General features: G+C 45.5%; 2 protein-coding genes across 3 annotated transcripts in view; both read left to right on the forward strand.

The window, feature by feature from the left end:
• On the forward strand, positions 1-3,135 carry CEP20 (centrosomal protein 20). Its single transcript, XM_081170369.1, has 5 exons — positions 1-126; positions 587-784; positions 1,112-1,196; positions 1,680-1,800; positions 3,036-3,135. Exons 1-5 carry the CDS (start codon positions 99-101, stop codon positions 3,060-3,062), a joined length of 459 nt encoding a protein of 152 aa, XP_081026495.1. The 5' UTR covers positions 1-98; the 3' UTR covers positions 3,063-3,135.
• Positions 3,136-11,938: 8,803 nt separating this feature from the next.
• The window catches only part of MYH11 (myosin heavy chain 11), an 88,614-nt gene continuing 78,662 nt past the window's right edge, over positions 11,939-21,890 (forward strand). For both annotated transcript variants that reach the window (XM_081169358.1, XM_081169359.1), the window contains exons 1-2: positions 11,939-12,060; positions 18,153-18,514. In XM_081169358.1, coding sequence (XP_081025484.1) covers positions 18,170-18,514 — 345 coding nt within the window. In that variant the 5' untranslated portion in view covers positions 11,939-12,060; positions 18,153-18,169. The remainder of the gene's footprint in view (positions 12,061-18,152; positions 18,515-21,890) is intronic.

The raw sequence follows: 21,890 nt of genomic DNA on the forward strand, positions 1-21,890 counted from the left end.
TGAGGTTGCCTTAGAGACCGAGAAGCCGGTTTGTTTATATCCGGGAACTTTCGGTTATTTCTCCCTTCCCACTTCCGCCTCCGGTTGCCCCTTCCAAGATGGCGACCATAACAGAGTTGAAAGCAGGTAAAGGGAAGTGGGAATATTCTTTTTCATTTGTCTTGGGGCGCGGAGGAGGGGGGGCACTTGTTTTAAACTTATTTTTCACTGGGGGGTGTCTGCCCTCCTCCAGCTCTGCGTCTTAGCCTTTAAGAGATGCATAGCAGGTGGAAGTTCACCTGGTGCAGCTGCTATTCTGTTGTGGGGTTCTGCACCCGTTGGCTGGCTGCCTGTCATGGACTTGATGGGGAGACGTTTTATCATGCCAACAAGGAAGCATATTTAATTCTGTCTGCTTTACAAAAAGACGAAAATCCAATTCTTCTTTGTTAATTTGCAATTTTTTAAATGTCCAGCTAAAGGCTTAGCTATTGTTGGTTGTTCTTTCTTTTGGGGGGGGGGGATATGTTTGTTTGTTTTCGCACTTGGAACAGCTACAACTGGGTTTCTAGTTAATAGAAAAGCTGCCTGGTTTTGTACTCCTTAGTTTTAACAGACACGCTAGAGAAGAGAGGTACACTGGGACAGATCAAAGCAAGGATCAGAGCTGAAGTTTTCAACGCGCTGGATGACCAAAGCGAGCCACGGCCATCGTTGTCCCATGAGAACCTTTTAATCAACGAACTGATCCGTGAATACTTGGAGTTCAACAAATACAAATATGCTTCATCTGTTCTAACAGCAGGTGAGCCTTTTTCCTATTTCCTTTTCTCTGTTGCATGGATACTGTCCAATAAATAATGAATATGGAAATGGAAATCACAGAAGTTACAGTCCTACAGAAATGTGTCTCTGGGTGGATGGAGATTTGTGGCTGGTGAATAGTGATTTGTTTGCGAGCTATGTGTGATGGGGGTTACTAAAATAGCTAGGTACATACAATTCCTGCATTGCAGGGGGTTGGACTAGATGACCCTTGGGGTCCCTTTTAACTTTTACAATTCTATGATTCTATGAATCTGAGTTCAGAAAGGATTGGAAAGATTTAATGTTCACATGTTCTGTTTTTCAGAATCTGGCCAGCCTGAAGTTCCGTTGGACAGAGAATTTCTTGTTAATGAATTAAATATAGTTGAAGATCCAAACAGCAGATCAGTGTAAGATGACATAGTCCATATCTTCTCGTTCTATAAACTCCCTCTGGATTTTGAATGCCTTAAGTGTTGATATATGATGAATACATTCTTAATCATATATGTGCAGGACAACACATATAATGTTTTCCCTACACTTCAGGGGCTCTATGGTAAATTGCTAAAGCTATAATCTTATATATACTTACCTAGGAATAAAGTCCCGTGGAATTCAATAAGCCTACTTCTGAGTAGATAAGATTATGCTGTAAGTGTGCCTCCAAAGAGTGCTTACAAAGAAGTCAATTTCCTTGGACCCAGAGGGCCTTGCTTCTGAGTTACGATCATATGGCAATTGTTTGTTCTTTGCTGAAAATCTGCAAGCATAGTCCAGCAAAGATTCCCCCTGTGCAAGTTCCACTGAAGTAAATGGGAGTGGCTAAAAATCCTTTGCCCCTTGTTTCTTCAGCTCTCTCTACTCAACATTTTTTCCCCATTTTTTAACAGGCCCCTTTTGTATGGAATTATAAACCAGCTGTTACATGGTAATGAAGAAAAGGTCTGCAATACATTCCCCAGAGCACCTTCATTACAGGTTTCGAACCAACCAACGAAAGGAGTCAAATGGGTATGGTTTGGTTAGGGTGTGTGGGAGTATATATAATGCAGGAGTGTTTAACCTATAGTCCTCCAAATGTTGTTGGACTACAACTCCCATAATCCCTGGGCTGTGCCAGCAAAGTCTGATTGGAGTTGGAAGACCAAAAAAATTCTGAACCACAGGTTTGCCACCCCGAGAGGGGCTTGCAAATAAACTTTACTTTCAAGGAAAAGAGAAGTTTTACTGTTCTGACACTGGCACACATTGTCCTTGGTACTGAGACATAACCAAACGTAAAACCTGGCCACCTTGGGCTCTACTTCCTCCTGCATTAAGATGGCGAATCTGATGCTCTCCAGATGTTGGATTTTCACTTCCATCAGTCCCAGCCAGCAAAGGACAATGGGAGTTGTAGTCCAGCTTATGTATGGAGGGACATAAAACACCCCAGTCCTACATGAATTGACCATGTTAAGATTTGCTTTGGAGGTTCAAAACTGGCTCCCATCATTGTTGGAGTCAATGTCAATGGCAACTGGAGAGAGAGCCTCCTGGGCTTTGCAACTTCCTCCCTCGAGTGGTTTGCCTGGTGCCAAGTTTATTATCTTTTAAGTGCATTCTGGATTTCTTCTCTTACTTTGGCTTTTAACCTGTGCAGGTTGCTGTTGCGTCTTGGTGCTGTAGTTACTTGTTTGGTTTATATTGGAAACTGTTCTGAGAATCTGTATTGAAGAATGACATATTATTGATTGGGATGTTTGGGTAACATTGGTCACAGAGGAGATCTGCTACGCAGTTCACCCAAATTAGTATTGCAAGAGCTGCTGGCAGCGTGATTCTATGCTCAAAGTGAGTCCTCCTGAATTCAGTGGGACTTGTTTTCAAGTAAGCGTGCACAGGGCTGCAGAAGCAAAGGCACAAGACTTGCCATTATCCTGTCTGGAAACAGTGGATGAGAGGTGCCATTCACTGGAAAGATAACTTGCACAAGCCTAGCTTAAATGAGCAGGAGTTGTGCAAGAGCATAGTATGACTCTTCTGCAACTTGAAAGCAATTTTCCAAGCAGGATTTTGGCCTCCATGCAGGAAAAGTAGTTGGCCAGTGATGTGATCTGTAGGTTCAGCTCATCCCAAGTAGATCTCATAAGAAAATACGATTACTGTGAACAATCCACTCAAGAGCTGGCATTACTTACCTTTCTCCCTGCCACATAGCCATCCCATGTTGAAATGCAACACACTGTCTTTGTTTTAATTCTCAGGCGCTGCTGCGGAACCAGGATGCATAGCCGGCCCAAAGCTTGAAGATATGTTGAGTTCACGGGGCCTAAAAAGATGAAATAAACCATCACGTGTCTTTAATGCAGAGCAGGTGTTTATTTGTTACTGTGCAAAGTTCTCAAAATTGATTGGTAAAATGGGTAAGGACTATTTTGTAGATGTGACATTTCTAATCAGCTTTGTGCTGTGGTTTCCTCTACAGTTCTAGTTCAAGGTATATTGTTGGTAAAAGGAGGGATATGTTAGTGTGGAAACATAAGAAACTGTGACAGTTTTACAGCATCAATCTTCTCTTGGTGGGTCAGAATCCATTTATTTTCATGGCATGATAAATAGTAAATAAAGGGGGGGGGGAGCAGGTTTGGGCTATAGGTGGGTCCGGGGTCTAAAAATTAAAAGCATCCAGCATTTCAGCTCAGTGTCATACTGAATTCTATTTTTCGTTCTTTGTACATGAATAAAATATAATTTGCCTTAAACTTTGACTTGCGAGGGTGTCCGATAATTGAATCCTTATGTGGTGGAAATAGGGACTTTTCACAACAACGATAGGGACTTTCCACAATAATTGATGTTAGCAATTACAGGAATGGGATCATGTTATTTTAGGAAATGTTTCAGCCTTCCCTGCAAGCCTGAAGTGTTTCCCGGTGTTCAGCAAAGAACAGTGTTAATCTTCAGCTAAGGATGTTATATAGATTTAGGACCAAGCTAGGGGTTTGGTGCAGATGTAATGCTGTTGAGCTTATGTGCTCTGCTTTCCTTCCTCTTCTCATGCCCTGATTGAGTAGAGACTTCCTGATTTCCTAACCACAGTTTCCTGTGACATCCAAACTAGGAAACACTGGTTTAAGCACTGCCTACAAGCCGATATTGAAATTTTGGGTGCAGTAGGATAAAAGACTTGAGCTCCTAGCTGCTTCTCCTCATTGGAGCAGCAGTGCAGTGTTATGATTGAGGGCAGGTTGCTCTCCCTGGTCTCACACTGAGAGCCAGTGTGGTGTAGTGGTTAAGAGCGGTAGACTCGTAATCTGGTGAACCGGGTTTGTGTCTCCGCTCCTCCACATGCAGCTGCTGGGTGACCTTGGGCCAGTCATACTTCTTTGAAGTCTCTCAGCCCCACTCACCTCACAGAGTGTTTGTTGTGGGGGAGGAAGGGAAAGGAGAATGTTAGCCGCTTTGAGACTCCTTAAAGGCAGTGAAAGGCGGGATATCAAATCCAAACTCCTCCTCCTCCTCCTCTTCTTCTTCTTCTTCTTCTTCTTCTTCTTCTTCTTCTCATTTGGCAAAATTTGCAATCAGAAAAGAGGATAAAAATTAAGATCTGTATGTAAAATAGGAAGAATACAGTGATCAGCTAACAGCTCTCCCAAGCCACCCTTGGCTGAGCAAATGCTGCGATGTCATGGAATGCTCACAAACATTCAGGCTTCTTTGGGGGGGAATTGTCACTTTAGAGGGGAGTAAAATGTAAGGTTGGGTTAGGAAACGCCCTCAGACAGGGTGTAGATTAATGATGGCTAGCCAGATCAAATCCAACCCATATATAACATTTCTTCTGTTCTGTTGTGAGTTACAGTAGCTGCAGCTGCCTGTGCTTTAGTGAAGTACTTAGCTTAGCTATCTGATCTGGCATGCTCACAGGAATAATTTAAGAGACACACGCAAAGGAAACCTGTATCAGACTAGTTCTGGACAAGGGGAAGTTTTCTGTACACAACGGAAGGGGCATTTCATGGGTTTTTACTGAAGCTGGAGTGGCTGGAGCAACCCAGTCGGATGGGCAGGGTACAAATAATAATAATAATAATAATAATAATAATAATAATAATAATAATAATAATAATAATATAATTTTATCACCACCATCATCAAACTGACCCGCTTCAAAATGGAACAGCAGCTTGCCATTCCCATGAAGCTGGAACTTTCAAAAAACTTTGGTCCTCATACATGCTTTTCCTCACTCAGGCTATGGCTGTCTAGGATTGAGGCCTAAAACTATGTTGTCACTTACTTTCTAGGAAAGTGTGCCCCCTCCCTGGCCCCACAAGGATCTGTGCAGTTTTAGGCACAATAGTTTCTTTTTCTTACACATACACTTTTTTTCCTTAGAGGCTAGAAAGTTGGCATACTGCATTTCATATTGCATCAGTCTGCTTTTAAGCAATAACACTGAACATGTAGTAATCTTTCTTCCTTCTTTTTTTCTGCTTGCCTGGCTGAAGGATGATTGTCCCCCGATATCATTTATTGCTTTACAAAAGCCCCTTTCATGAGATGTGCTTTTGGGTCTGAATGGCTGGGAAAACTGACCTTCAGTGCTCAGATGGTTGGAGTTCAGTGGCTAGATAGAAACTTGAGCCTGCAACAAAGTTATGATGTCTGTTTTGCAGAACAAGTGAAGCGGGCATTCCACTTGACACTGCTGTATTTTCTGGGAGGCGGGGGCACAGAAACTCAGGTTAGATTCTACACTTTGAGCCTGGAAAGTACTATTTCTTGTGTAAGCTTATCTGCAAGTCTCAGCTAGCAATGGTATCGTTTCTCTATGTTGTGGGTAACACCAGCCCCCCTTGTGTTACCAAGAATCTCTGTTGCAACTGGCACTCTGCATATGCCCCAAGATATTTTGCTTTTCTTCAAGCAGTGAGGGCGACACCATTGCAAGGAATTGGAGAAAGCTACTGTAGTTCAACCTAAGTGTCAGAGGAAACCTCACTGGTTCATGCCAAATATCCTCTCCCGTGGTAGCTGCGGTTCAGGGGAATGTCCTCACAGTAATATGACCCTATTATGCAGATTGATGGGTGCAAGCCTAATTGGTCTCCAGAACTCCCAACCATATCTAATGCAAGCAGACAACCTTATTTAGCATTAATGAACTTGAGACAGGAGTGGAGGCAGCCTCCAGCAAGCATCTCCCCTGAGGAATTGGATCAACGTTCATTTCCTGAGAAACCTCTCCATCTTTCTCTAGGAGGAACACCTTAGTCAGCTGATGGCAAGTCCTGATTTTCCAGAAACAGCTCATGACCTCCCTGCCACTCTCTGGCAGGAAACTTGCATTGATTATGTGTGTAACAACTTGCTATTTGAATTCATGTTCTACTGTTCCTTCTGCCCAGCCCTTTCTTTAAAGAGAGCACCCTTTGGTGTCAGAGCTAATACAGTCATACCTCGGGTCACAGACGCTTCAGGTTGCGTTTTTTCACGTTGCGGACCGCCAAAACCTGGAAGTACCGGAACGGGTTACTTCCGGGTTTTGGCGGTTGCACATGTGCAGAAGTGCCGAATTGCAACCCGCCACGTGCGCAGATGCACTGTGCAGGTGCACTGTTGCAGATGTGCATCCTGCATGGATCGTGTTTGCAACCTGAGCGTCCACTGTACTCATCAGGAATATTCTTTCCTATAACTGGACACCCCTGCCTCACCCCCAGTCCTTCCCCGGATTGGTCTTCTGCCAAGGTGTTTTACCAGCTGTAACAAGACTGCTCTGGGATTGTCTCCAGTTCAGCCAGCTGCTCAGGATGCTGTTCCATTTTGTTAGGAATCCTCCTTTGAGACTGCTCCACTTTGCTCTTCTTCGAACCTGCTCTGATCCTGTGGGTGCCTGCGGCATATAGGCTTCCAATCTAAAGAAACCAAAACAACCCATGGCACAGAAGGGAAAAGGGATGGGGAGGGAAGAGGGGGGGAAATGCAAACTTGGGCACTAATTATTAAGTGGTGGTTTCTAAAACAACCAACTTGCATAGTGCAGGGGTAAGGAGATGCCTGGTGGAGCCTTCTGAATCCCATCTCTCTCCCACCGCCCCTGGCAGTCTGATGGAATGGCTGTTGAAGGAAAGGAGGCCTGGTGGAGCCTGTCTGCCAAAGGGAAACTCTGTGTGTCTTGCAGTGCTTGCCCCTTGCCCCCTAAAGCTAGCTTGCTGCCCTCAGAGGACACTGTCCTATTGCCAGTGTTAAAAGTTAAGTTTCAGCTGCCAGTCAGGCTGGCTTCTGTAGACTGAATTAGGAAGGAGGGCTACCTTGTCTTTCGCTTCACGTTGCAAACTGGGAGTTCTGGATTCAAATCCTCACTCAGCCCTGAATCTCCCCAGGAGGCTCCCCTGTATCTTGGCCTCCCTGGTTTGTTGCAACATAAAATCAGGTGGGAGGATAAGGACCACGTGTGCCAGCCTTGGTGGAAGGATGTGATATGAATGTCATAATTGCCAGGAGGGGATTGTTCAGGAGGAGCCACCCCATGCTACAGTAGCTGATGTCATGAGTAGTTGGGGTTTTAAGTTTTAGAGTTCCCCAACCTTGGGTCTGCAGTCAGATGCTGTTGGACTACAACTCCCATCATCCCTCATCAATGGCTAAGCTGGCTGGGGCTGATGGGAATTGCTGTTGGCATCTGTCTGTCTTGAGAGACAGTGGAGTGCGCCTCTGGGGGTGAAGTCAAACTACTGTGTTAGCAGTGCTGAAGTGACCTCCCCAGGGTGCAAGCCTGGGCAATGTGTCTGGAGGTCCTGGGCTGCCCAGATGACAAGACCCTCCCTTTGCCTCACTGATGTGGCCCAAAGGGAAGCAGAACAATACTTTTGGTTTAGTCCAGGCATAGGGAAACTCCAGCCCTCCAGATGTTTGGGACAACAGTTCCCATCATCCCTGACCACTGGTCCTGTTAGCTAGGGATGATGGGAATTGTAGTCCCAAACATCTGGAGGGCCAGAGTTTGCCTATGCCTGGTTTAGCCCAACAGCATCTGTTGAAGAACACTGGTCTACAGAAGCCCTTTGTACTTGCCCACCCACCATCTAGGATCTGTGCAGACCTGGTGAGGAGGAACACCACCAGCCTGTTCTCTGCACCATCTTGTCTGTAGAACTGGGCAAGGGGTTTCCCCTCTGATGCCAGCAGCGAGAGGCCCTCTTCTGAGAGATTTCGGCAAGCCTCAGTCAAGCATTGACACGTGATGCTTTCAAATCGCCCAGCCGCACTTTTCAGCTGCCCATCTGAACAGAGCTGGCATCTGAGGGCGGAATCACTTGACCTTGGCAATTGCTACTCGGCTCTGCTTGGTGTTCTGCTCTGATGGCACAGCTCGCCATCTCCCTAAGCTGCCCGACTCAAACTTGAAGCCGTCCTAGTCCTGTAGACTCCAGCATCAACTAGAGGGTCCACACGCAGGTAAGTGAGCTCAGCTTCCAGGCCACGGCTGGATGTGTTGATTTTTATTTAACACACTTGCGTTCCGCTTCTCTTTCATTGTGGACCTGCATGCCCTCAGCCTCTGCAATTAATCGCCCTCAAGCTTTCCAGCTCAGCTCCGTATCGCCCCATAAATCATCTGCCACTCTTTGTTCTGTTAGGCGCACTTGTCTGCCAGCAGCCTCTGGATGTACGTGAACGCAAAGAATGGGAAATAATTTCCACTCCTTTTTAAGCTACGACCATTGAGAGGTGCAGATAGTTACGAAACAAGCTTTATAACTCTTCCAGGGAGAGCACCACAGAGCCTTTTTTTAAGGTGGTTGCTACAGTCGGGTTGTGTGCTTTTTCGAAGGGGGCATTCAGCTTCACAAAGCAATAACTTGAAAACTTGGCCAGAAGGTGCTTTCTCCTAGTTTGCATAAATGGAGGGTTGTTTTTTGAGTCCCTCGTTTCTCTTTGCAGTTCTGGGCTTTTGCGACATCCAAAACTGCTTCAGAAGATGCAGTGTGGAGCCAGTTAGCTCAGTTGGTGAAAGCGTGGTGCTGATAACCCCAAGGTCACGGGTTCGATTCCCATATGGGCCACCTGCATATTCCTGCATTGTAGAGTGTTGAACCAGATGACCCTTCCAATCAATTCTGTGATTCCACCCAGCCCAGTTTCGTACATCCTTCCTGGCAGTGTGTCTCAGCAGTGATGTCCATCACCTCCAAATACCTGGCATCTTTTAGGAAGAGAAGACTAGGACAGCAGAGCTCTCTGGCCTTGGGAAGGACCTTCCATTAGCCATCGTTGAGGGTAGCACCACGGAACAGAATGGCCCATAGCTCAGTGGCAGAGAACATTGGCTCCAGAGCCCTGGCATCTCCAGGGAAAAACCTCAGTCTGAAAACCCGAAGGGTTGAAGTGAGTCAGTGTGGATTAGGGGTCTTCAACCTTTTGCGGGGCCCATGAACAAACCTGAAAACCAAAGGGAGTGTTATGGGCATTGTTCATGTGCAGCAACCCTGCATGTACATGCTCACACTCCATCCCTGGCCAGCTATTGCGTTTGGAAAAAGTGGTTTTCAAAACCCTAAGGTTGGGAGGGGGAATGAGCTACTTGGAAAGCATAGGCGAAATGCGAGAATTGCAGGAAGGCCAGTCTCACCTCTCCGCATCTGTTAGGCTTGAGAAAAGCCTGGAGTTGGAGACAATGGAAGGCTTTTATCCCATGCCTAATTTCAGCGTGTGTATGTGTAGAGAGGAAGGGGCCCTGGGAACACCTGGTGGTGTCTCTAGGCACCATGCTGCCAATCCAGGTCTACGTAACCCTGGTCTCTCTGGACCAGGGTAGGACCCGAGAAAACAATGGATTCAAGTTGCAAGAAAGGAGGTTCTGACTAAGAGCCGTTTGACAGTGGAACAGAGTCCCTCCGGAGGTGGTAGACTCTCCTCGGCAGTTTTTAAGCAGAGGTTGGATGGCCATCTGTCATGGATGCTTTAGCCAAGATTCCTGCATTTCAGGGGGTTGGACTGGATGACCCCTGGGGTTACCTTCCAACTCTACAACTCTATGATTATTTTCCAACTTGGTGAAAGATAGCTCCTCCTATACAGTGGTACCTCGGGTTACAGACGCTTCAGGTTACAGACTCCGCTAATCCAGAAATAGACCTCGGGTTAAGAACTTTGCTTCAGGATGAGAACAGAATTCATGTGGCAGCAGCGGGAGGCACCATTAGCTAAAGTGGTACCTCAGGTTAAGAACAGTTTCAGATTAAGAACGGACCTCTGGAACGAATTAAGTTCTTAACCAGAGGTACAACTGTATTCCTATTTAACTCTGCTCTATTTAAGTCTGCACAAGGAAGACTAGAATCTTCCTTTATTTTGGGAGGGAGTGTCAGAGCCCCTGCTTTGCACGCCAAAGGTACCAGCTTCATTCCCTGATCTCTCCAGCTCAGATTCTCTGCCTGGAGAGCTGCTGCCAGTCCGTGTGGACAGTACTGAGCTAGATGGACTCTTTCCAAAATACTTTTTGTGAATAGTTTCAAAACAAAACATTTTGCAAAGGCATTAACAGAAAAGCAAAGGCATAGGTCCATGGTGGTTATCAGTAACATTGCTGTGGATGGCTGTGGTGACGTTGAGAAATTGTTCAGGGTCAAATGGGGAAGAGAAGGGTTATGGTTGTGTTTCTTTGGGCCCAGGTGAGTATAGATCAAGTGACTTGTCCCAGATGGACCAAGGGATTACCTACAGGTAGGACTTGGGAAAGATCCTTTGCTGTGAAAACTCAGGAACCGCTTCTGCTCAATGCAGACGCAGTCCTGGCCTGGTGGTCCACGGCAACTTCCTGCATAAGTTAGCAAGCCTTGCTGCGTCTCAAGAACTCCTCCACCTTTGGTTCCTGCAAAACTCTTTGCGTCTCCTTGCCCGCCCACCCCGGTCCATCGGTCCTCTGCTTTTGACATGGGGCTCCATATTTAGGCTGCTGCTGCTGCAAGTGGGGCATTTTGTATCCGGTATGTTGATGGGAATTCCTGGAGGATCCTCGCGTTCCCTTTTTGGGATGTCTGAGAAGCCCAGGCCCAGGCAAGGGAGACGCACAGAGAGAGGGAGAGAGAGAGAGTTTGGAAGTCTGAACGCATAGAATTTTGTTTTGTTTTTGAAACTTCTGCCGGCCTTGATGAGGACCAGATTCCTCTCTCCCCAAAGCTGGCTGCAGGCACCTCTGTCCTTCATTCCTCCTCTGCCAGCTGGTCCTGCCTGCCTCTTCTTCTTTCCACAACACCGGAGGCACCCATTCCATCCTCCCTCCATCCCTCCCTCCCTCTTTCCCCCCTGCTCCCCCCACACTCCAATGCCACAAGCCATTTAACAGTTATCTTTTCCCATTTAAGGACAGAGGGAGGTATTTATATATATAAATTATGTGCAGTACTTTCTCAGGAGGCTGGGATTCCCTGCAAAACAGCCGCTTCGGTGGAGAGCTGGTTGGGGCAGGAGCTGGGAAAAAAACGACCCTTTCGCTCCCCAGAGACAGGCCGGGCTTAAAACGGCCCAAGGTTCCCAAATGTTACATAAACACGTGGGAGATGTGGGGAGACCTCCTTCCAGGGCTTGGCTTGGCTTGGGAAGAGGGACCTTTGTCTCCCCCTCCCACTTCCATGGAAGAGACCCTTCTCATGGAAATGAGCATACTTTGCTCTTATGTTTTGAGCCGGACATCAAAAGGCCGATGAGAGATAACACTGTTTTTATGGCAAGGGAGAAAATTTGGGAGTCTCCACTCTTAATCCTTCCTAACTGATGCTTCTTTTTCTCTCTCTCTCTCCTACTTTTGCTGTAAACCCAGAGACATGAGAAATCAAGAAGGGGTTGAGAAGGGTCATATTGCTGCTTTGCAGACCAAATAACCCCCCCCCCCCATTATTTCTGGGAAATGGCTTATTAAAAAGTGAGCGTGAGAGAGGAGTCTGATAATTTCTGAGACATCACACAAACTTCTCCCGCAAGCCACGACGAACAAAAGACAGAAACCCCAATTTATTGGGAGGTGGTAATGAGATCTGTTTTAGCCACAGCTTAAAACTGAACCTAAGAATGTACAGACAGTTTCTTTATTTGTTAGCCCCCCCCCAGGTACTGTCAGGGTTTTCCAGCAGGGGGCGGTCTCTGGGGACCCTCCCCATGGGAGTCAGTCCGCCTCTATATAGGGAGATTGCAGAGGGAGAGCAGCCTTGGTCTGCCCCAGCTGTTAGCAGTATCAGTTCCGGACTCTCCCAAGACATTTTCTGCTTTCCCAATTGGACCCCTGTAAGTACTCTTTTTGACAGCAAATGAATTCTCCTGCTTAAGCCAGCGCTGCTGTGAGTTCAAAGCGAGCTCTGCTATCAGCCTGAAATTAATTGCTCCTCTTTGTAAGATGCAGTTAGGAAGTTTCCTTTGGGGCAGATGTAGAAACCGCCATGGCTTGACATATAGAACTTTCTTAGCAGGTGGGTTCCCAGTGTGCTGAGCTTCCTGGAGATTTGCTACTGCTTTTTTTTAGGGTGGTTTTTTATTTTATTTTAACAAATGCAATTTGTAAGGAGGAAGGGTGTAATATTCTTAAATGGCTAAGTAATTGTTCTTACCAAAACCACTCCGAGGCAAGGTGTGTAAAGTGTGCCATTCATGTATAGGAACAAAGTTAAGAATGAAAATCTTTGCAGAGTTAATTATGTTATACGAGGCTTTAAGAAGCAGAGATTCAGCTGCAGCTTTCTTAAAAAGAAAACATATGCTGAGAAATCATTCATGGCAGGTAACTGAATTTTGACATTTTTCATCTTGGCAAATTGCCTTTTAACAAGCTACTGACATGAGAAAGGATTTGTTGCCAGTTATTACAGTGATGAATGAGTCCCATGGATGGTTCAAATTCCCCTAATGAATCGGAGATCTTGGTGCAACTGTACTCAAGCCATCTACTCATTTGATCTTGGATTGCGGCATAAATACCAGCTTTTCCTTGACCTGTCACTCTCCAGAGTTTGTTGGACTACAACTCCCAGCCTCCTTAACCACCGGACATGAAGGCTGGGACCGGTGGGAGTTGGAGTCCAATAAAATCTGGCAGGCAACAAGTTGGGGAAGGCTGTCAGCAGGCATGAGAGTATCTATCAATTTTCAGTTTTCTTAGTTTCTCATTTCCCCCCTAAATTCAGTTCTCTGTGCCTCTGCAACAATTTGCAGCCCCCCAAAAAATCCTCAGCGTTTTTGTGCTGATTTTTCAGAATAAACACATTTCTTGCATGCAGCGTTGACAAATATACACATAATATTCACTAATAGGTGCATACTTTATCCTAACACTGCTTGGTTGGAAGACTGCACTGCAGATGTGCATTTGTCAAGGTCGCCTTTAAACGTAAACTGAATTGGCTTTCTTTCTCCCCCCCCCCTTCACCCCATCCCTTCGTTGTCATGCGTGATAAGGCCCTACCTTACAGGAGAGGTGGTCACAGTCAAGGAAAAACCTGGTTTTTTCTTTTTTTTCTTTTGGTTTTTAAAAGGTTAAAAAGTCAGATCTGTCCCGAAGGAGCTGAGGCAGCTCTAAGGGCGTTCTTTTTTTTCTGGTGACATTTGGTTCCTGGTTTGTTTTGTTTCATCCTCAGAAGGACAAATAAGGCAAAAGAAAGTCTTAAAGCTTCAAATCAAAGTAAGGGGAAAGTCAGTAGATGGCAGTAAAGGAAAGCGACAGCCTTGGGGGTCGTAGCAGATGATGCTCACAAGCCGCCTATGCGCTCGACCCAAGGGCGACTCCACACGCTGTTACATGGCCACAACAGGGCTTGCAGCTGAGGTCCCCATTGACAAGAAGCTGCAGCCACTCCACTCTTTGTTATATATTTACTGCATTGATGGCTCTCCTTTTGCTCAAGGGGGCACTCAAGGGGGCCTATGTGGCCCCCCTCATATAACCCCCACAACAACCCTGTCAGGCAGGGCAGGCTGAGAGGCACAGTGACTGGTCACCCAGGGAGCTTCATGGCTGAGTGGGGATTTGAACTCCCCAGGTCTCCCTCTTAGCTCTGTGGCTATATTCTTTTTTTTAAAAAAAAATATATTTATTGCAGATTTTAAACAAAAAACAAACCACCAAACATATACAATACCATCACCATCCAACAAAACAAAAAAAGCAGAGAAAATTTAGAAAATAGACATAGAATGAAAAAAAAAGTACAACAAAATCAATTATCCATAAATCATATTTTCATAATCTTTGGACTTCCTCACATCACCCTTTCCTGCGTTCTCAGTCATATAATTATAAGCAGCAATTTATTAACTTATTTCAATTCTTATTTTATAGTTCTCGAATATTATGTCCCGAACTTTGAATATTTTTATCATATACTGAACTGCTTAACTTAAACATAATATTACTTCAAATTTCATCATTTTCTTAAACATCACTTATTCATATATCTTACAACTAAATTACTGATGCCGTGTTGTTTTCTATCATGCATTCTCTTAGCATTCATACAGCTTATAATGCTTTTGTAGATAGTCTTTAAATTTTTTCCAGTCCTCTTCCACCGTCTCTTCTCCCAGGTCTCGAATTCTGCCAGTCATTTCAGCCAATTCCATGTAGTCTATCAGTTGCGTCTGCCATTCTTCCAGAGTGGGCAAATCCTGTGTCTTCCAGTGCTGTGGCTATATTCTTATTCTTGTCATCATCATCATCATCATCATCTTTGTCCTCCTCCTCCTCCACAGTCAGGTTACAGCAATATAAAAATGCGAGACTGAAATTAGATAAAGTCATTTACAATCGGACTAGGGTGGGTCTTAAAAATATACATTTCAGGTTTCTGTAGGGAAGGATGTAGTCTTTTAGGCAGACCTTCCAAGTATCCCTATTTTCCAGGAACGTCCCTGATTTAGAGAAGCCGTCCCGGTTTCTGATTTGATCCCAAAATGTCCTGCTTTTCCTTAGGGCGTCCCTATTTTCATTGGAAAAATGTTGGAGGGTGTGGAGTTATCCAACCCCCGAGCCGTCTGAAGGCAGTACTGTTTAGGGAAGTTGTTGTTGTTGTTTTCATTTATGTTTTATGCTTTTATATATGTTGGAAGCTGCCCAGTGTGGCTTGGGGCAACCCATTAAGATGTGCAGGGTATAAATTATCATTAGGGAATGGGACTTCCCTATTTTCATCAGAGAAATGTTGGAGGGTATGTCTTTCAGGTATTCAGGGCCTGAGCTGCTTGGGGCTTTAAAGGCTAACATGAGCACCTTGGATTGGGCCCAGAAACAAACTGGTGTGTGTTTTTCTCCTTCATTCATTAAATTCTTTTTAGGTTGCACACTTGAAAAGTGTAGCACCTGAAGCACACCTAAAAGATTCATTTTGTGCAATCCTCCGCCACATCCACACTAAACACTTGAAGCTCTGTGATGCCACTTTAACTGTCATGGCCTCCCACAAAGAAACCTGGGAGCTGTAGTTTGTTAAGGGCGCTGAGAATTGTTGGGAGATTCCTATTCCTCTCACAATGCTACAGTTCCCCGTGTTCCCCTCGAAGAGGGATTAATTGTGAAAACACTGTGGATTTTGTAGCTGGGATGTGCATGGAATAGGAGGCCTCCAATCAACTCTCAGCACCCACAACAAACTACAGTTCCCAGGATCCTTTGGGCTGGGGAAACCATAACTATTCAAATGCTAGGATATTCCTTTAAATACGTTGCATAATGGCCGATGTGCCCGTTATTAAACAGTGCCTCAGAACAGGAGCATTGTCAGGGAGTACATCAGAGGCATGTTCTCCTTCTCTTTCCCCTCTCTTTTGTAAAAACTCTCTCTCTTTTTTTATTACTTCGTTTACAGGGCGGTCGGGTGCACTTGCAAAGCTGGCAAGACCCCAGCTGCCTGCCATCTTAATTTGCCCAGAGGCAAATTAGCATAACTTAGCATATGCAAATTTGCCTCAGGAGCACCCCCCCCCCCAAACCAGGTGCTTGCTTGAAGCGGCTAGCAAAATCCACCCTGCAAGGGAGGACAGATCTGTGAGAGAAAAGAACCTCAAAAAACACTGAGGGAAAAAACCATCTGTCCGAAAAACGCCTCTCTTTCGCTAACTCGGCACCAAACATGCAAGTCGAGGTTTTGAGAGACGCGTTAATTCCCAGTGTCTTCTTGACGGTGGCCCCCTCAGGTCCTGTCCTCCTCAAAATATCGACTTGTCTGATTAGACTCATCAGCCATGCTGTCTCAGACACGAACGGTACCATTTTTTTAATTGCCCGACATGGCAAAGGACTTCGTTATTCCCTAAAAGGTATTTGTTTTGAACTTGTTATCGTTGGATTTCCTTTTTTTCTTTTTTGGCCGATCGGCTAGTAATGAGCAGAACATGCCCATATATGGTAGCCTACGTGGACCTCTTGCAAACAGATCCAGGGAGCTTTGCAAACGACTTGGACTCTTTAGTTACGGGGATCTGGGTTCGCCTTTGAAGCTCGGTCAGTTTAAAAGGAAGGCGGCTGGGCAATCTCTTTCGGCCACCCCCCCCTCCCACTCCGTTCAGCGACAGTTTGTGTGGCGTAGGTCCTACTTTCAAAAGAGAAAACCCCAAGCGCAGGCTGCAGATTTAATTAATAAAGCAAATAAATTTCAAAATATGCTGAAGTGGCGCTCGTGGTTGTGAAGGCCACATCGCACAAGACACCCTCCCTCTCAACAATGTGTTGCTATCTCAAAAAGAAGCGGGTATCTCATAAAGACTTAAGATGGCCATGCCGGTGTTTGAACGGTTGGACTAGCAGAAAAACAGACGTCTCATTTACGTGCCGCCAAAGAGAAATTCGACCCATTATCCTTCTGTTGCCTCTTGGCAACCTTTTCCTCTTGTACAGAGAGGACCAAGCTCACAAATACACAGAAACCTTTGGAGAGATTGAATGGTTTGAAATATCCATGTTAAATATCTTAATGCTCCTCCATAGTTCATTGTGATTGTTTTCCGTCCTGATGGACTTGAAAAGTTTATTAGGTTTCCCCCCCAAACACTTAATAAACAGAAAAGAAGAATATCATAGAACTGAAAGGGACCACCAGAGTCATCTAGACCAACCCCCCTGTAATGCAGGAATCTTTTGCCCAACCTGGGGCTCAAACCCACGACCCTGAGATTAAGAGACTCATGCTCTGCCGATGGAGCCATCCCAGCTGCAGTAATGGGGCTTGTAGTCATAAGCACCTGGAGTGTGCACCAGGTTGGTGAACTAAGTTGTGCAAAATTATTTTTTGTTTGAGCATATTACACCGATCCTGGTCCGACTGCACTGGCTACCAATTAGTTTCTGGGCCCAGTTCAAAGTACTGGTTTTGACCTATAAAGCCTTAAAAAGCTCAGGACCGCCATACCTCAAGGACCGCCTTGTCCCATATGAACCTACCCGGCCCTTGAGATGATCTTCTGAGGCCCTTCTTCGTGTGTCTCCTCCTCGAGAGGTCCGGAGGGTGACAACACGAGAACGGGGCCTTCTCTGCAGTGGCTCCCCATCTGTGGCATGCTCTCCCCAGGAGTGTTTGCCTGGTCCCTTCATTACATACCTTAAGGCCCCAGGCAATAACATTCCTTTTAAACCAGGCCTTTGGTTGATCCGATTTACATCCTATGCCCTTTTAAAATATGTTCTTCTTTGGGGGGGGCCTATTGGGTTGTTTTTATTTTCATTATGTATTTTGTGGTTTTATATCTTGATTTTATTCTGTGAACTGCCCTGAGACCCCCGGTATAGGGCAGTACAGTGGTACCTCGGGTTACATACGCTTCAGGTTGCACACTCCGCTAACCCAGAAATAGTGCTTCAGGTTAAGAACTTTGCTTCAGGATAAGAACAGAAATCGGGCTCCGGCGGCGCGGCGGCAGCAGGAGGCCCCATTAGCTAAAGTGGTGCTTCAGGTTAAGAACAGTTTCAGGTTAAGAACGGACCTCTAGAACAAATTAAGTACTTAAATTGATGAATGCTAAAATGTCGAGGTGTTGAGAAAGAAAAAGGGATTACAGTGACATAAGATTAAGTTGAAGAAAAGACTAACAGGACATATATTTGATAATATTATTTAGAAGCTGCTGAAATAATTTTGGAAATTGGAATGCAGAAAGGGGAGGTATGGGGGAGTCCGAGAAGTGAGGGATATGAAAAAAAGGTTATGAAATTATACATGTTTGTTTGTCTTTTTTTTTGTTTGTGTTGTTTAAAAAATGTTGTAAAACCAATAAAAAAATTATTTCTTTAAAAAAACAAATTAAGTACTTAACCCAAGGTACCACTGTATATAAATTCAATTAATAATAATAATAATAACAATAATTTTAAAACCTTTTTTTTAAACTATTTCTCTCAGGTGCCCATTAAGTCAAAATGGCACAGAAAGGCCAGCTGAGCGATGACGAGAAGTTCCTCTTTGTGGACAAGAACATCATCAACAGCACGGTGGCGCAGGCGGACTGGTCGGCCAAAAAGCTCGTGTGGATCCCATCCGAGAAGCATGGGTTCGAGGCGGCGAGCATCAAGGAGGAGAAAGGGGACGAGGTGCTGGTGGAGCTAGCGGAGAATGGGAGGAAGGTGACTTGCAGCAAGGATGATATCCAGAAGATGAACCCCCCCAAGTTCTCCAAGGTGGAAGACATGGCCGAGCTGACCTGCCTCAACGAAGCCTCCGTCCTGCACAACCTCAGAGAGAGATACTTCTCTGGACTCATTTACGTAAGTCTGCGTTTGGTCCGTGGGCTGCAGGCACCACCTGTTGTGGTGGCGATTTGTCACAACATCACAACACGGTATCTAAAACAGTTTAAAACAGCTTTAAATCATAAAGGTGAGGTGGGTCCCGAAAATACAGATCTCAAGTGTCAAAAAGAGGTGTGTCTTCACCCAGTAGCCAGAAGATGTGTAGTGAAGGTGCCAAGAGGACCTCTCTGGGGAGGGAACCCACAGCTTACAATAATAGAATCCTAGAATAATAATAATAATAATAATAATAATAATAATAATAATAATTATTATTATTATTATTATTATTATTATTATTATTATTATTATTATTATTATTATTTAAAAAATATTATTTATACCCCGGCCATCTGGCTGGGCTTCTCCAGCCACTCTGGGTGGTTTCCAACCAAATATTAAAATACAGTAATGCATCAAACATTAAAAGCTTCCCTAAACAGGGCTGCCTTCAGATGTCTTCTAGAAGTCAGATAGTTGTTCTACTCTTTGACATCTGATGGGAAAGGCGTTCCACAGGGCGGGTGCCACTACAGAGAAGGCCCTCTGCCTGGTTCCCTGTAACTTGGCTTCTCGCAGTGAGGGAACTGCCAGAAGGCCCTCGGAGCTGGACCTCAGTGTCCGGGCAGAACGATGGGGACGCTCCTTCAGATATACTGGACCGAGGCCATTTAGGGCTTTAAAGGTCAGCACCAACACTTTGAATTGTGCTCGGAAACGTACTGGAAGCCAGTGTAGGTCTTTCAAGAACAGTGTTATATGATCTCAGTGGCCGCTCCCAGTCACCTGTCTAGCTGCCACATTCTGGATTAGTAGTAGTTTCCAGGTCACCTTCAAAGGTAGCCCCACGTAGAGCGCATTGCAGTAGTCCAAGCCCCATTGAGCCCAGTCGGGCTTAAAAGGGGATGGGCTATAGCTCAGCAGTGGAGACCTGTTCTGCATGCAGAGAGTTTGGTAGTTGTTGTTCTCTTTGACATCTGGTGGGAGGGTGTTCCACACAGCGGGTGCCACCACCGAGAAGGCCTTAGGGTTCGTAGGGTTTGAAGGGACCCCAGGGGTCATCCAGTCCAACCCCCTGCAATGCAGGAATTTAAACCAAAGCATCCATGACAGATGGCCCTCCAACCTCTGCTTGAAGTCCTCCAAGGAAGGAGAGCCTACAACCTCCTGAGGGAGATAGTTCCACTGTTGGGCAGTTCTTACTTTCAGAAAGTTCTTCCTGATGTTGAGTTGGAATCTCCTTTCTCGTAGTCACTGGTTCGAGTCCTACCCTTCAAAAGAAAACTTTCCCCCTCTTCCATGTGATGGCTCTTCAGATATTTCAAGATGGCTGCCATATCTTAGGGGCTGCCACAGAGAATTAACTTTTCCCAGGCCACCCCCCTCTGAGCTTCGGAGGCCGGTGGAAGTACCACTTGACCAGTATTAGCACCCAAGAGGGTCTGTAGAGAAAGGAGTGCTGTTTCACAAATTTGATGCCGGAGCTGTATAGGGCTCGAAATACTAAAGTGAGCACCTTGAATTGGATCCAAAGGCTTTTGCCTTTCAGTTGGTGACTGGGAGCTGCTGGGTTTTGTTTTATTTGTTAATTAAACACCTATCATGCCCTTCCTCTGGTCGGCAAACAGCAAAGCAGTAAAATTACACACACACCACACACACACACACACCCCGTATCCAAAACCTGTGATGTTCAATGATGTTAAAAGCCTTTGTGTAACCCTGTCTCTCTCCCTGTTAAGGTCACCAGGCAGGGCAACCAAGTCTGTTTCAGTGCTAAAACTGTGCCTGAGGCCAGACTGAGGCTGTGCAATAATAATAACAATTTGTTGTTGTTTAGTCGTGTCCGACTCTTCGTGACCCCATGGACCAGAGCACGCCAGGCACTTCTGTCTTCCACTGCCTCCCGCAGTTTGGTCAGACTCATACTGGTAGCTTCGAGAACACTGTCCAACCATCTCATCCTCTGTTGTCCCCTTCTCCTTGTGCCCTCCATCTTTCCCAACATCAGGGTCTTTTCCAGGGAGTCTTCTCTTCTCATGAGATGGCCAAAGTATTGGAGCCTCAGCTTCAGGATCTGTCCTTCCAGTGAGCACTCAGGGCTGATTTCCTTCAGAATGGAGAGGTTTGATCTTCTCGCAGTCCATGGGACTCTCAAGAGTCTCCTCCAGCACCATAATTCAAAAGCATCAATTCTTCAGTGATCAGCCTTCTTTATGGTCCAGCTCTCACTTCCATACATCACTACTGGGAAAACCATAGCTTTAACTATACGGACCTTTGTCGGCAAGGTGATGCCTCTGCTTTTTAAGATGCTGTCTAATAATTTATTATTATACACATAGAATGTGAGTATCCAACCATCACAGAATTGTAGAGTTGGAAGGGACCTGAGGATCATCTAGTGCAGCCCTCTGTGGATTGGACCAAGAGGTTTGTTTAGTGTAGTCGGAGGAGCCAGCAAGATATTTCTGGGATGCTTGCAAGTAAGGCGAGCTAAAGCCCTCATCACCTGCCGTTGTGGATTTAGCTGTGACAATTGCCCAGGCTGGATTGATTCTGTAAACAGGCCCAGCGTAGGCTGACAGTCCTTGAAGGTAGGATGTACTCTGCTGTTCTGGAGAGGGGAAAAAAAAGCAAACCCCCCTTCAGAGCCAAAACAGAGCCCTGAAGAATGAGTTGCTACGGACTTACTGAACCTATGCAGTTCACCCCAGGGCATCTTAGCTGTTCTGGTCCTCAGCGCTGCCAACAGATATTTCTGCATTTGCTTTCATGCCATATAAAGTGTTTAGTTTGTGTGAAAAGTTTGGGCCGTCTCCTAATATGGTCAAGAAAGGGAAACCCCAGGCTTCAAATCTGTGCTGAAGGACATAGTGAGTTGATTTAAAAGGTCAGCCTCGGATGGTTTTTGTATAATTACATACTTGGGAGCTTTAATAAGAGATTAAGAAAACTGGGGGTGGCGGTGGAGAGAATTGGAGTTGTTGCAGAAATGCCCTCAGTGGGTGCCTGAACCAGGTGCCTTGACCCCAAATTTTGCACAGATGCTCGGGGAAGAAGAGAGAGAGAAGGGAGGAAGATGTGGGGGAAATATATGTCAGGGGTCACCCCTGAAAAAAATGTGTGAAGTAGTGCATAATAAAAAAAAAACCTGCATGGTTATCCTAGAACAGTATCTGTGCTCTTACTGTTGGCAATGATCTTAAGCTTCTCATGTTGCAACACAGGCCTTTGTTGTTCCTGACATGTGTGATGGTAAAATTCTACTGTGGGAGAAAGACATGGTCGAACTCCCTCCCTGGAACCCACTGGGCTCCTCCAACGAAGCTGAACGATAGGAAATTCAGGA

The sequence above is a fragment of the Podarcis bocagei genome (genome assembly GCF_964188305.1).
Source record: "Podarcis bocagei genome assembly, chromosome: 14".
Lineage (NCBI taxonomy): Eukaryota > Metazoa > Chordata > Lepidosauria > Squamata > Lacertidae > Podarcis > Podarcis bocagei.

Excerpts from the sequence above, each read along its gene's own strand:
- CEP20 (XM_081170369.1), top strand. The coding sequence starts at position 99 with ATGGCGACCATAACAGAGTTGAAAGCAG. Across the intron at positions 785-1,111 it reads TTCATCTGTTCTAACAGCAG|AATCTGGCCAGCCTGAAGTT; the intron begins GTGAGCCTTTTT and ends TCTGTTTTTCAG. Across the intron at positions 1,197-1,679 it reads GATCCAAACAGCAGATCAGT|GCCCCTTTTGTATGGAATTA; the intron begins GTAAGATGACAT and ends ATTTTTTAACAG.